Source organism: Aquarana catesbeiana, linkage group LG06, assembly GCF_042186555.1.
Source record: "Aquarana catesbeiana isolate 2022-GZ linkage group LG06, ASM4218655v1, whole genome shotgun sequence".
NCBI classification, from domain to species: Eukaryota; Metazoa; Chordata; class Amphibia; order Anura; family Ranidae; genus Aquarana; species Aquarana catesbeiana.
In genome coordinates this window covers 415,048,738-415,065,063 of record NC_133329.1, presented here as the reverse complement: position 1 = coordinate 415,065,063, position 16,326 = coordinate 415,048,738, and the positions used below count along the sequence as shown (strand labels likewise).

The 16,326-nt window shown below is 44.3% G+C and overlaps 1 protein-coding gene across 1 annotated transcript in view; it reads left to right on the top strand.

Annotated features, from left to right (window-relative positions):
- The window catches only part of LOC141147317 (protein mono-ADP-ribosyltransferase PARP14-like), a 157,437-nt gene that overhangs the window by 82,790 nt on the left and 58,321 nt on the right, over nucleotides 1–16,326 (top strand). Inside the window, exon 6 of the mRNA XM_073634534.1 lies at nucleotides 8,866–9,099. Within this exon, the coding sequence (XP_073490635.1) occupies nucleotides 8,866–9,099 (234 nt within the window). The remainder of the gene's footprint in view (nucleotides 1–8,865; nucleotides 9,100–16,326) is intronic.

The following is a 16,326-nucleotide window of genomic DNA, read 5'->3' as shown; positions in this document are numbered from 1 at the left end:
TCAGTGTAAATATTCCCTTCTCGTTCTTTTAAGTATTCTAGGGCTTGTTCTAAAGCTTTTAACTCTGCTTCTTGTGCTGACATGTGGGCTGGTAAGGGCTGTGCGTCAATCACCTGTGTATCAGTCACTACGGCATACCCTGTGTGATATTTACCCTTGTCATCAGCAAACCTGCTACCATCTATGTACAAAGTGTGCTCAGCATTTAAGATTGGTGTATCTGTAACGTGTGGGAATCCCATTGTCTCCTGTTCCATGAGCTGAAAACAATCGTGCTCATCTATCTTTTTAAACAGAAGGGTGTCAGTTTCCTCATCTCCTTCCTTATTAGCACTATTATTCCCCCTTGCCAAATCTGGTGACTGAAGAGGCAAAAAGGTGGCCAAATTTAAGGTTGTACAGCGCTGAAAAGTGACATTTGGAGGTAAGAGTAAAGTACACTGTAACCTTAATTGCCTAGCCATGGAAATATGTTTGGGCTGTACTTGAGACAAGATTGCATGTATGTCATGTGTGGTGTGCACTACAACCGGATTGTCTAGAACAATCTCTGATGACTTATCTAGGATTATCGACACCGCTGCTACCGCCCGTACACAGGACGGTGAACCTCTGGACACTGGATCTAATTCTGCTGAAAAGTAAGCAACGGGTCTTTGTTTTACATGTGCCTGTGTCAAAACACCTGTGGCGTGTCCAGTGATTTCAGCAATGTACAAATGAAATGTCTTGGTGTAATCTGGAATACCAATAGCCGGGGCAGAAATCAATAACCTTTTCAAAGTGACAAATGACTCATAAGCTACTTCTGTAAGCATATACGGTACAATTTTTAAACAATCGTATAATGGCTGCATCAAAGCGCTAGCATGTGGTATCCATTGTCTACAATATGACACAATACCTAAAAACATATGCAATTGTTTGAAATTCCGTGGGGGTAACATTCCCTTTATCACTTGAACCCTCTCCTCAGTGAGATGTCTTATACCCTGTGATATACAATGTCCCAAAAAGATAACTTTTTTCTGACATACTTGCAACTTTTTCTTATTAACCTTGCAACCTTTTTCTGCCAAAAATCGCAACAAATTAAGGGTAGTATGCAGGCTTTCAGTCTTTCACTTATCTGTGGAATTGATCCTTCCATAAACTGTCTATTGAAGGCTCAGATCGTGACTGGCAGAGCCAAATCCAATCCCTCATCTGCCATCATACTTTCCATAGATAAGTAAAATTCCGATACAGTCTGTCCTGGCATTTGTTTCATGGGTGATATTGACCCCCTCTCCTGTTGTTTTGCCTGACAGAAAGCTTCTAATCTAACAATAAAAGGGGCCCTTGAGTCTATGTGTCTGACATGTCCTGCCTCTAGATTGCCATCCCCGTCAGCTCGGTCTGCAGGTCGGTGCGGACCTATTTCAGTCATAAACTGGTTAAACAGGGTCAGAGTCATTTTGTGTCTGCATAAATCCTCCCCATCCTGCCAGGTTGCTTCATGTGTATTCATTAACTGTGTCACAAATCTACAGAAAGCAGCTGGCTTTGCTACCGGGTCTGGGGCGCTCTGTATTAATGCCATAAGGGTGTCTGCTGACCAAGGCTTCCAAGTCCTTATTTGCATCCTACGAGTAATAGTAGGTGGGGCGTGTGGATGGGCTACTTGTCCAAATTCTGGATTATTTACCTGTACAATGCGTGTATCAGTGCGTACGGGGGCTACAGTTTCTGAATGAGGTTTTTGTGCCCCACAATGCACACATTCTATTGCCCATTCTGGATTCTGGGTTCCACAAACCTGACAAACCCATCCTCTCCCCTCAAGTACAGGATATAACCCTGGCTTATGCGAATTTTGCTCTATGTCAGTATATGGGGGGTGGGATGGTTGAACTAAGATTATTTAAAATTTCAACATTTTTTGTTCTTCTATCTTTCATATCCCAACCATCACAATCTGGATTATATTTCCACCCCTCTTCTTTCGCTCTATTTGAGACCTTAATTAAGCATTGAACCTGATGCATCCATTGCTTCTCTAACACCTCTCCTTGTCTGTCCCTTTTTATTTCACTCCATACATCCGGGTCTAAACCCGCTGCTCCTTTCACCTTAAATTTACGAAGGACATCCTTTAAGTCCCGCGCTTCATCTTTCCCATAGATGTTTTTAATTATCTGTGGCACCGTATAATGCGCCACAATTCCCTGACGGGGTTTCGTGTTCTGCTGGCCCATTCTGACAGTCCGTGCCTAGGTAGCGTGTGGGACACTTAGTGTACAGTACTAAATACTAAAAAAGCTACACTAGTTCCTCGTTGCCTTCCTCCTAGGGTGCCAGAATACTAAAAACCTCTCCAGGATGAGATTTCTGAAATCGAATTACTTTATATGCTAGCCAACTGACAAATATTATGACCAGACTGACAGCTACAACATATACAAGCATTCCTTTAAGTGACCAGGTATCCGACTAGATCTCCGGGCTTATGGAGACCTCATTCCCCCTGTATCTGGGATCCCTCTCATACACTCTTATCCCTGCTTTATGGAGCAGACAGGGCTTATACTTTCAACCCGTCTATGGTTTATGAATTAAATTGAATATCAAACTTAAGCATCAGACCCCCAAGCTCATCATGTGAGGTAAAGGCGCATTCTGTCGCTCATTGGGATGATATTCTTTCAATTCATACCAACCTTGGCAAGGCTCATTCATTTTCTCAACAAGACAGACAGACAACAAACAACAAATAATTCCAGCAATATAAACCACAATATGCAGTAATTCTAGACTCACCACTACAGAGGCTGGTGTTTTAAAACCAGGAGAACCATAACTGACAGAACGGATAGGCACAAATCAGGGGAGCACAGAATATAAGAAAAATAAAGCTTTTTCTTACCTGGCCAGGTTTTCAATCTGTGGTTCCCGGAATGCCTGTCCTTTTGTTCCGTCAGTCCAATTCATCCACCTCTTGAAGTATCATCGGTGTGTCCCTACTTCCGGGCACCAGAACTGATAAGTGCAGTTTTCAACTTAACTGCTTCTAGTTTATATTGCTTTGCCAAATTTAGCTATCAAAGAAATAAGACACAGAATATAGGTTTCTGTATATCAGATCCGAGCCTTAAAGGTCCCGTACTGTCAACTGAACCTGTCGGCTCTTTATTGGGGCTTTTTATAGACTGGTTACAGGATCGCATATTTCAGCAAATTTCCATATAAGGTAACAAGCAGTATAATTTCAACATACATGACGCTGGACACATCTGGAAAGACTTAAGACTAGTCTTACAACATATACTGACACGTACACATTTATGCAGAGAAAGAAAGAAAAAAAACTATTTTAAGTAGAACTCTACTCCATTATTTCCAACCTTATCAGCGGCACACCAGCAATGCCCAAAGGCACCCCGCACAAAGATCCACTCTCTAGCCTTCTTATGAAGGGGTCGATTGCGAATACATATAACAGGGGGCTCAGAGGACATCCCTGGCGCACACCAGAGCCAACCTCAAAAGGCCGTCCAACCCAACCATTAACCAGTGGGAAGCTCTCAGCCCCTCTATATAATGTCTTCAGCCAATCTATAAACCTCCCCTGCAGGCCGTATCTACCAAGTAGCAAATACAGGTACTCGTGATTGACTCTATCAAAAGCCTTCGCCTGATCCAATGCCAGCAAGTACTTTCTCCATCCAGCAGCCCTGCATCGTTCCAAAGCCTCCCGGACAGCTAAAACCGCTGAAAAGGTACTTCTACCTTGGACCGAGCAGTGCTGATGACTGGACAACAAATCACCTGCTACTGACGACAAGCGCCAAAAAAGAATCTTCGCCAGGATCTTTCTATCAACATTGAGAAGACTGATGGGGCGCCAGTTCTCAATCATTGAGGGGTCTTTACCTTTTGACAGAAGAATCACAGCGGATTGCCTCATGGAGGGAGGGAGCGAACCCTCTTCTAGACAGCTGTTATAAACCTCTGCTAAAAAGGGAGCCAGAATGGACTTAAAACACTTGTAGAATTCAGCTGTCAACCCATCTGGCCCAGGCGATTTTTTGGTAGCCAGCTTCTCTATAGCATGAACTACCTCATCCACTGAAATTGGTTCTGTCAAATCCATCAAAGGCAACGTACCATTTCCCAATCCTGGAGTAGAATCCAGAAAGCTTTCCATCCTGTCCCGACAAAGGTCCTTTCTTCCCAGAAGGTCTGCATAATATGATCTGAATATCTCCAGGATCCCTGATCTGGACTTCACCAGGGAACCCGTACTATCCCTCAGGCCTATGATCGTCTTAACTGCTATGCCTTGCTTACAGTTCTGGTAAGGATCAGGCGAGTGATATTTTCCATAATCCCTCTCCAGAACCAAGGAGGCATGCCGGTCGTATTGACACTTCCTAAGAAGAAACTTCACCTCAGAGATCTCCCCTGGATCCCCTCTATACGAGACAAGACGATCAAGCTTCCTCCGCAAATGCTGGTAGGCAATGTACATACCAAGCTGCTTCTTCTTACTTATGGCCTTGAAAAGTCCAATTGTCCTTTGTTTCACAAGCTCCCACCACTCTGACTTACTGCTGCAAAAGTCCAGAATAGAAACCTGTGCCTGAAAAAAATCCTCAAAGGATTGTCTTACCTCTACATCTTCCAGGAGAGCCAAATTCAGTTTCCAGGTACCCCTTCCCCTGGGTGGAGTGTCCGAGGCATTCAGAGTCACAGACAGCATACAGTGGTCAGAGAACTCCACCGCCCTCAACTCAGGAGCCGAGAAAGCAGAGTTCTCCTTTAAAAAAAAACCTATCTATCCTACTCTGACTATTCCCTCTCTAAAATGTGAATCCCGTGCTGCCAGGGCAGTGCTTAATATGCACATCTACCAGGCCTGCTTGTCTCACCATATCTCTAAGAAAAACGCTATCGTAACCCAGCCTGTCTATGGAGCCTCTCCTGTCTTCAGGCCTAATTATGGTGTTAAAATCACCTCCAAAGACAACCTGCTGGGATGTAAAAAGGAAAGGGCTTGATCTCTGTGAGGAGGCATTTCCTGCCCCATTTTGACTGCGGTCCATAGATATTGATTAGGCGCAGGTCCTGCCCCCTAACAGAGACGTCTAAGACCATGCATCTCCCCATTTCTACCTCAATTACCCGCCGGCACGTTACCATATCGGTTTTAAAAAGGACCGCAACTCCGCTGCAGGGCTCAGCCGCAAGAGACCAAAAGGAGGGACCGCATCTCCACTCCCTTTTTGCTAGATGGACATCGGCCAAAGTATTGAGCCAGGTCTCTTGCAAAAATAAAATCTCAGCATCAAACTCGCTGAGCAAAAATAAGGCAATATCACGAGCTCTTGCAGATTTAATGCTGGCGACATTAATGGTCGCCACCTTTATCGGAGTGGGAACTGCCATCAGGATGATTGGGGTAGTCGTTTCTTAACCTTTGCCACACTCTCATCACCCGAAACAGCTCTCTTCAGACTACGTGACTCCCCCTCATCCATGGATGATAAAGAGAAAGATAAATCAGACATCTCATCACCCGACAACACTGAAAAAGTATTACCAAGAGGAACCCCTCCTGGGTCCGACTCTGAGGAAGAAATGACCACTTTACTTGTCTTCCTCTTCTTCTTTTTCTTCCTCCTAAACTTTTCCCACCCCTCATCATCCGAATCCCCCTCAACAGAGGGTGAGACATGGGATATGGGCACCTTTCCCTCAACCCCTCCCCCATCCAACACCCTCACATTCCCCTGACCACGTTTACGCTGCTGAGATACAGGGACTGGAGGCTGAGATGGAAGATCCGCTAAACCTGCCCCCCCAGCAGCTTCTGCTAGCCTGGAGGATCTACGTACAGTAGGATTAGGGACCACCACAGGGGGGAGAGACTCAGGGACCACATTACTAGGTGAAACAGAATCCGAAACAAGAGATGTAACAGACACAGGAGGGACAGACTCAGGGACCACATTACTAGGGGAAACAGAATCCGAAACAACAGATGCAACAGACACAGGAGGGACAGACTCAGGGACCACATCACTAGGGGAAACAGAATCTGGAACAGATGTAACAGAAACAGGAGGGGCAATAACAGTTTCCTCCCTAACTTTAGCGGCCTCATCCTCTTTATCAAGCCTCTGTAGCTCAGCCTCCAATCCTGGCAAGTTATGTAATGCCTCTGGGCACTGGCTATAAGGATGACCGAGCTTTTGGCACAAATTACACCGAATTTCGGTACAATCTTTGGCCAAATGGCCCAAATCCTGGCATAGTGAGCATTTCTTACAGGTACAGGTGAATGCAAAATGGCCTTTGTCACCACATTTATTACAGACTTTAGGCTGACCCTGGTAAAAAATGGTCAGCCTATCCCTCCCCAGAAAAGCTGAACAGGGAAGGTGTTGAACTACATTGCCCAGCATGCCCAATTTTAGTGACACTGTCCAGGCCCCTGTCCATATTCCATGTTCATCCAGGACCTTCCGCAGTGGAGCGAGGACCTCACCATATCGGCGTAGCCATACTATCAAATCAGCCTCTGGTATGGATTCGTTACGCACCAAAATTGTCACCGATTTTATCAGAGGCTGCCTGGAAATCACCTTTGGCACCAAACCACTCCACTGCGGAAGGCCCTTGCACCTACTATACCTCTCCCAAAATAAATCCAAACCCTCAGGCTTTACAAAGGACAAATCAAATTCATAACTCCCCACTGGGCAAATCAAAGCAAATATATCTGATGCTTTAAACCCCATTTCTAAAACCAACTCAGCCACCCTCCCCCTTACTGGTGGGGTCCCCTCCCCCTCCCACTTCAATTGAACCACATTCCTCCTCCTGTACCCACCAACCATCCCACCACCAACCATCCCACCACCAAGCCTCCCCAAATTGTGACCACTAATATTTACAAAATTCCCTCCACCCTCCTTGGTGCGACTCCCCAGAACAGACGCATAACTGCCCACATTTCTCCCAGCAGAAGAAACATTTGTGAGTTTTGAACCATCTGACACATTCTTAGCAGATATCGATTGTACAGATTTGGTCTGCACAATCGATGAGTCTTTCCTCTGCTGAGCAGGGAGAGCAATGTCATTTTTATTTTTCCCAGCAGTATTAACCCCTTCACCACCACCCACCACAGTCATTGTTTTATAATTACTGTCATTCTTAATACTTGCTGGTATATTCACAGTTCCTGTAGTCTTCCCGACAGTGTCAGTTCCCACTGCTGTGCTGGTGGAATCTTCAGCTGGCCTGTTCTCTTCCATCAGGACAGGACTTTCAGCAGGCTGGTCTGACACATCCATGGCTTCCACTGCACATGGTGCAATGTGCTGATCCCCTCCCCCATCAGCATCAATCAGCTCTGCTGGAACACAGGGAGGCTCAGGTGAGGCAATCTCTTCGCAGGTGTCAACCATACTGTGTGAAACACATGGAGAAAACTTGGTAGAGGAACTACTGGTCTCAGCAAATGCAGGAGTAGAAACATCCATGTTCAGGGTGTTTGGTGCAGGTCCATCTTCATTCCCTGGTTTATTTTTCCTCTCATCCTCAGGGATTTCTGATGGATCATCAGAAATAGCAAACTTGTCTGCTCTCAGGGGTGACTCCATCCGCTGGATGAAGGTCAGGGTGCCATGCTCACTCTCAACCCCCTGGCTGGTTGCCGCTGGCGATTCCAAGGCCTTACATGGGGGGAGAGGTGCAGAGGCAGATGGACCCGGGTCATCCATAACCTGAGGCTGCTGATCCATGCAACTTACTGACGACTGGCTGGCAAATCTCTTCTCATTATCAAATTTTTCTTTAAAAGCTCCACTTCTGGCTTTTAACTTCTCCAACAATAAAGTTTGCTGCTTTACCTTTTCCTCCAATTCCTGTAACTCAGGCTTCATGGCTGTGCGATTTCTACTCCATGCCTGGAAGTATTTGGCTCTGAAGTTCTTATGTTCAGTTTTCAAAACTTGAAGTTTCTCTTCAGCCCTTCCAATTTCCCTAAAACGATCAACAATCTTCTGTCTGAAGATACTCCCATCCATACCAGGGCCTGGACCCACAGTCAGATCCTCCACCTCCTCCTCACTAGGCCCCATGTCATCAGGGGGATCCCTCCCTGGGCCTCCCCCAGGATCAGGCATTATTGCTGGACCAAGCTAACAGGCAAGGCCCAGGCTTGAAAAAAGGCTGGTTCTCAGAGAGCTCTTTGGGTGTGTCCTCCTCCTCCTTCCCACTGATCACCAATGTAAGGGACATTCTTCTCACTGATCACCAATGTAAGGAACATTCTTCTCACTGATCACCAATGTAAGGGACATTCTTCCCACTGATCACCAATGTAAGGAACATTCTTCTCACTGATCACCAATGTAAGGAACATTCTTCTCACTGATCACCAATGTAAGGAACATTCTTCTCACTGACCACCAATGTAAGGAACATTCTTCCCACTGATCACCAATGTAAGGATCATTCTTCTCACTGATCACCAATGTAAGGAACATTCTTCTCACTGACCACCAATGTAAGGAACATTCTTCTCACTGATCACCAATGTAAGGATCATTCTTCTCACTGATCACCAATGTAAGGACAATTCTTCCCACTGTTTGCACTTATTTTAAGGGTTTCTGCATTGAAAAAAAGGTTAAGAAGGACTTCTCTGATGTAATTTTTTCATATGCAACGTCTCTTTCTTTCTGGATCTGGAACAAATTAGAATTACAAAGATTATTATTTGGATCCTTTTTAATTGCAAACTAACTCTTAGAAATGTTTTTTTTTTTTTAATGAATATCACTTGGTAATGTTTGTTTTCTCTTTCCATGGCAGACGGATGTCATTGTGAACAGTGTAGGAGCTGATCTGAACCTAAGTAGAGGTGCCGTATCCAAAGCCTTGCTGAGTCGGGCAGGCTCTAATATGCAGCAACGCCTGAACGATGCAAGTCTTGGCACTCAGGCCGCACCAGGATCCGTGTTCAGCACTGGGAGCTGCAATCTCAACTGTCAAGAGGTTCTTCATGTTGTGGCCCCTCATTGGGACAGACAAGGAACATCAGAAACGGTACCTTCAGGCCCACAGAGTGTGGTGGGAAATTCTTTGGGGTCGATTTATTAAAGGACTAAAATCTGATCAATTTGTAAAGGAAATTTTCACTTAGCTTAGTGAATGTGGTAAAAATTCACATTGCAAAGAATACCCAATCACATGCAAAGAAAAAAAAAAAGGATTCTTGCTGGTACATGATTGGATGGTTGAGGCCAACACAACTTCACCTTATTGCAGATGTTTAGTCCTTATATGTGGTGACTGCATTCTTTTTTTTTCAGGGTAGTGGGGGAATTTGGAAAGAGGCAGTTGTGTGGGGGTAGTGGATGGATGGTAAGGGGGGGAGCATTGGTGGGAAGGGTGAGAATAGGGGGAGGGAAATGGATGGAGGGTGTACTGAGCCAGAGACCACTGTATTATTTGATATTAACCTTTAAAAGAGGGGTAAAGAAAGAATAAACAGTGTTTAAATCATATCGGAGACAATATTTAAAGGGCTTCTGGGGATACGATCATTTGGCAAGGAATGCACATTATTCCTCTGAATGAACTCAATCCAACAAAACCAAGTTTTCCTATAGTGTTCTTCATGGTGTTGGAGAGATGAGGTTAGATCTTCCATTTGTTGAGTTTAAGATATAGTGGACCTCCAGAGAGACATCAGTAGAGAGTATTAGGCCATATTTTTTGTTTTTTTTTGTCAATTGGAGACACATCTTTTTTATACAACCATATTCTCTGATCTTGTGAATGTTGTTATCTCTTTCAACAAATGTGTATCTCATTATATGACTGAAAGCATTCTTGGGTTTTTCAAGCTTCTCATTTAAAATGTGGAGGGACAACTGCAGTTTATGTTGGAGAATGAGAGATCTTCTAGACTATTCAGTGTTGTTCTAGAATTAATAATAATAATAATAATAGAGCAGTGGCGGAACTACCAGGGTCGCATAGATCAGACCTGTGACTGACCCTGGAGTTCCGCCACCATGGGGGGCCCCAAGAGCCAAGACTGTTGCTCCCCATCAGCTGCAGAACTCTAAGCTGAGAGAGTCTCTCTCTCACAGCCCAGAGACAGTACTGACAGTTGCCCCTGCCCCCCCCCAAATAGATGGGAGAGGAGAGAGAAAGCTGGTTCTGCTCCTCCTCCTCCTGTATCCCGTGTGGGTGGGAAGTTTGAAGTCCAGCAGCCAGAAAAAGGAAAGGACTGTGGACTCTCATGTAAGGGGGGCTTTGGGGAGCAGAGACCCCCTTACATCAGAGTTCCCTATCATCATCATCAGAGTCTTCAGAGTCACCCCTTACAGTGTAAGTGAACTCTGCCAGTTCAGATGTAAGGGGAAACTCTGCAGATTCAGATGTAAAGGGGAACTCTGCAGATTCATATTTAAAGGGGAAACTCTGAGGATTCAGATGTAAAGGGGAACTCTGCGGATTCATATTTAAAGGGGAACTCTGTGGACTCTGATGTAAGGGTGAACTCTTGTATTTAAAGTCACATGATTAGAAATGTTATTTAACCACTTCAGCCCCAGAAGATTTGGCTGCTCAACGACCAGGCCATTTTTTGATACAGCACTGTGTCGCTTTAACTGACAATTGCATGGTCGTGCGACGCTGTACCCAAACAAAATTGTCGTCCTTTTTTTCCCCACAAATAGAGCTTTCTTTTGGTGGTATTTGATCACCTCTGCGGTTTTTATTTTTTGCGCTATAAACACAAAATTGCAACAATTTTGAAAAAAATACAATATTTTGTACTTTTAGCTATAATAAATATCCCCAATTTTTTTTTAAAAAAAAGGTAATTTTTTCCTCAGTTTAAGCCGATACGTATTCTTCTACATATTTTTGATAATAAAAATTGCAATAAGCGTATATTGGTTTGTGAAAAAGTTATCGCGTCTACAAAATAGGGGATAGATTTATAGCATTTTTATTGTTATTTTATTTTTTACTAGTAATGGCGGCGATCTGCGATTTTTTTTTTTTTTTTGCGTTTTTTTTTTTTTACCCGTTACGTGACCCCGCCCCCCCTCTGACGTCACAGGGAAGTCCCCGTCAAGTCCCCGTGCATCAGAGGGGGACGGGGTCAGCGGGTGGCCCCGCTCTCCGTTATTTAAGAACCGTCAGAAGAGGAGAAGCGTCACACAGCGGGAGCCTCCCATCATGGTGGATGCGGAGCAGCCCAGAAGACGAAGGGAAGAAGACGCCGCGGGGAAGATGCCGGACAAGAACACCGGAGGAAGAACCAGAAGAAGAAGAAGATGGAGGAAGAAACCGAAAGAAGATAGAAGATAGAAGAAAGAAGAAGCATTTAAATAAAGGAATTGTCAAAAACTGTCTCTTGTCATTTTTAACATTTTTGACACTTTTTTTGTGAAATGGTAGGGGTACTTTGTACCCACTTACCATTTCACACAGGGGGGAGGGCTGGGATCTGGGGGTCCCCTTGTTAAAGATTACAATAAGCCCCCCGCCCGCAGACCCCCACCACCACCGGGCAAGGGTTGTGGGGATGAGGCCCTTGTCCTCATCAACATGGGGACAAGGTGTTTTGGGGGGCTACCCCAAAGCACCCTCCCAATGTTGAGGGCATGTGGCCTGGTACGGTTCAGGGGGGGGGCGCTCTCTCGTCCCCCCCTCTTTTCCTGCGGCCTGCCAGGTTGCGTGCCCGGATAAGGGTCTGGTATGGATTTTTGGGGGGACCCCACACCATTTTTTTTTTTATTTTGGCGCGGGGTTCCCCTTAAAATCCATACCAGACCTGAAGGGCCTGGTATGGAATTTAGGTGGACCCCCCCCACGTCATTTTTTAAAAAAATTTTGGTTTAAAAATTTGGTTCGGGGTTGCCCTGTGGGGAATTCCCATGCCGTTTTTATCAATGAACTTCTATGTGTATTGTCGGCAATGCAATAGCCGCGAGTAGTTTTAAATGACTTTTTTTCCTTTGAAATGTCATTTTGCTGTCAGACTGTTCTAAACACAGGAAACATGCGCCCCTTTACAGGCATACTATAGACACCGCCCAGGTACGAAATTTAAAGGGATATTACACTTTTATTGTTTCACTTTAAGCATTATTAAAATCACTGCTCCTGAAAAAACGGCCGTTTTTAAAACTTTTTTTGCATTGATCCATGTCCCCTGGGGCAGGACCCGGGTCCCCAAACAGTTTTTATGACAATAACTTCCATATAAGCCTTTAAATTGTTCGCTGTTCGGAGAACTGGCGAACAGCCGATGTTCGAGTCGAACATGAGTTCGACTCGAACTCAAAGCTCATCCCTAGTAATGACAGCGATCAACGATTTTTATCAGGACTGCGACATTATGGCGGACAGATCGAACACTTTTGACACATTTTTGGGACCACTGACAAATAAACAGCGATCAGAGCTATAAAAATGCACTGATTACTGTGTAAATGTCACTGGCAGGGAAGGGGTTAACTATGTTACCTAGGGAGTGATTCTAACTGTGGGGGGAGGGGACTTACTAGAGGAGATGACAGATCGTTGTTCCTAGCTAGTAGCAACACAAGATCTGCCTCTCCTCTCAGAACAGGGATTTGTGTCTTTACACACACATGTCCCTGTTCTGGCTCTCGTGCCCGCGATCGCTCATGATTCACCGAGAATCAGGATCTGTGTGTGTAAACACACAGATCCCGGTTCTCTGAGGGGAGAAGAGACTGATCGTCTGTTCATACAAAGTATGAACAGCGATCTGTCATCTCCGCTAGACAGTCCCCTCCTCCCTTCAGTTAGAACACAGAGAGGGAACACAATTAACCACTTGATCGCCCCCTAGTGTTAATCCCCTTCCCTGCCAGTGATATTTACACAGTAATCAGTGCATTTTTATAGCTCTGATCGCTGTATAAATGACAATGGTCCCAAAAATGTGTCAAAAGTGATCTGTCCGCCATAATGTCGCAGTCCCAATAAAAAACGCAGATCGCCGCCATTACTAGTAAAAAATAAAATAACAATAAAATTGCAATAAATCTATCCCCTATTTTGTAGATGCTATAACTTTTGCACAAACCAATCAATATACGCTTATTTTTGTACAAGATTTTTTTACCAAAAATATGTAGAAGAATACATATCGGCCTAAACTGAGAAAAAATTAGCTTTTTCAAAAAAAAAATTGGGGATATTTATTATAGCAAAAAGTACAAAATATTGTGTTTCTTTTAAAATTGTCGCTCTTTTTTTGTTTATAGCGCAAAAAAACAAAAAACACAGAGGTGATCAAAAAAACAAACAAAAGAAAACTCTATTTGTGGGGGGAAAAAAAGGACACCAATTTTGTTTGGGAGCCACGTCGCACGACCGCGCAATTGTCAGTTAAAGCGACGCTGTGCCGTATCGCAAAAAATGGCCTGGTCATTGAGCAACCAAATCTTCCGGGGGTGAATCGGTTAAACAGCGCTAAAACAAGCAGCGCTTTAGCGTGTACGGCCAGTGCTTTTAGTGTGAAGGTACTCTTATATAACGATCCTTGCTGAGTCACTTTACTTCGTGTCTCACACTCCTCAATCTGCATACAACGATCTCCAGCTGTATGAATCTTATGCCCCGTACACACGATCGGATTTTCCCACAAAAAATGTTGGATGTGAGCTTGTTGTCGGAAAGTCCGATCGTGTGTACGGGGCATAAGGGTTATCAAAGCACCAACACAGGATGGAAGTGTGGGAGCTTGTGGTAGCGTAGTGCCACGTCCTAAACGTCAATTAGTCAAATATTGTAAGTGAAAAAATGGACTTTCTAGGCACCAATCATAAGAAATAAACAATACATTTTTTTATTAACAATTAATACATAGAAATTAAAAAAAAAACACATTAGTTACATAGCAGGTGAGGTTGAAAAAAGACACAAGTCCATCAAGTCCAACCTATGTGTGTGATTATGTGTCAGTATTACATTACATATCCCTGTATGTTGCGGTCATTCAGGTGATTATCTAATAGTTTCTTGAAATGATCAATGCTCCCCGCTGAGACCACCGCCTGTGGAAGGGAATTCCACATCCTTGCCGCTCTTACAGTAAAGAACCCTCTACGTAGTTTAAGGTTAAACCTCTTTTCTTCTAATTTTAATTAAGTTACTGTATTTATTGGCGTATAACACTCACTTTTTCACCATGAAAATCGGGTGCAAATAGCGTGTGCGTGTTATACGCCAATACTTCAATTTTAGCTGCCTCTGAGGGAACAGGGAGGGTGGCGGGATGAGCGCCATCAGATTAAATACAGTGAGAATCTCCTGTTTACTTGGCAGCCTCTGTAATAGAAAGTCCTGTCTCCTGGGCGGCCACCACTGTTCTGTCTATCATAGGAGATACTCACTGTATGTAATCTGTCGGCGCTCGTCCCGCCCGCCTCCCTGTCCCCTCTAGGCTGCAGATGGGCATCGATCAGACTGCACTGATGGCAGTGGTGAGGCTGCTACATTGATGGCAATGGTGAGGCTGCATTGATGTAGACTAATGAGGCTGCATTGATGGCACTTGTGAGGCTGCAGATGGGCATTGATCAGGCTGCATTGATGGCAATGGTGAGGCTGCAGATGGGCACTGACCCTTATTTTGCTTCAAAGTTCCTTATTAAAAATTTTAGTTTTTTTCCTGAAACTTCCCTCTTAAAATGAATGTGCCTGTTATACGCCGATAAATACGGTAATCAATTAATTGAGTGGCCACGAGTCTTGTTAAACTCTCTTCTGCGAAAAAGTTTTCTCCCTATTGTGGGGTCACCAGTCCGGTATTTATACAATGAAATCATATCCCCTCTCAAGCGTCTCTTCTCCAGAGAGAATAAGTTCAGAGCTCACAACCTTTCCTCATAACTAAGATCCTCCAGACCCTTTATTAGCTTTGTTGCCCTTCTTTGTACTCGCTCCATTTCCAGTACGTCCCTCCTGAGGACTGGTGCCCAGAACTGGACCGCATACTCCAGGTGCGGGCGGACCAGAGTCTTGTAGAGCGGGAGAATTATCGTTTTATCTCTGCAGTTGATCCCCCTTTTAATGCCAATATTCTGTTTGCTTTATTAGCAGCAGCTTGGCATTGCATGCCATTGCTGAGCCTATCATCTACTAGGACCCCCAGGTCCTTTTCCAACCTAGATTCCCCCAGAGGTTCTCCCCCCAGTCTATAGATTGCATTCATATTTTTGCCACCCAAATGCATTATTTTACATTTTTCTACATTGAACCTCATTTGCCATGTAGTCGCCCACCCCATTAATTTGTTCAGGTCTTTTTGCAAGGTTTCCACATCCTGCGGAGAAGTTATTGCCCTGCTTTGCTTAGTATCGTCTGCAAATACAGAGATTGAACTGTTTATCCCATCCTCCAGGTCATTTATGAACAAATTAAATAGGATTGGTCCCAGCACAGAACCCTGGGGAACCCCACTACCCACCCCTGACCATTCTGAGTACTCCCCATTTATCACCACCCTCTGAACACGCCCTTGTAGCCAGTTTTCAATCCATGTACTCACCCTATGGTCCATGCCAACGCACCTTATTTTGTACAGTAAACGTTTATGGGGAACTGTGTCAAATGCTTTTGCAAAATCCAGATACACCACGTCTACGGGCCTTCCTTTATCTAGATGACAATTCACCTCCTCATAGAAGGTTAGTAGATTGGTTTGGCAAGAACGATTCTTCATGAATCCATGCTGATTACTGCTAATGATACCGTTCTCATTACTAAAATCTTGTATATAGTCCCTTATCATCCCCTCCAAGAGTTTACATACTATTGATGTTAGGCTAACTGGTCTGTAATTACCAGGGATGTATTTTGGGCCCTTTTTAAATATTGGTGCTACATTGGCTTTTCTCCAATCAACTGGTACCATTCCAGTCAGTAGACTGTCTGTAAAAATTAGGAACAATGGTCTGGCAATCACTTGACTGAGTTCCCTAAGTACCCTCGGGTGCAAGCCATCTGGTCCGGTGACTTAATAATTTTAAGTTTCCCAAGTCTAATTTTAATTCTGTCCTCTGTTAACCATGGAGGTTCTTTCTGTGTTGTGTCATGAGGATAAACACTGCAGTTTTGGTTACTGAAGCCCCCCGATTCCCTCGTGAAGACTGAGGAGAAGAATAAATTCAATACCTTCACCATCTCCCCATCCTTTGTAACCAGATGTCCTTCCTCATTCTTTATGGGGCCAATATGGTCTGCCCTCCCTTTTTTACTGTTTACATACTT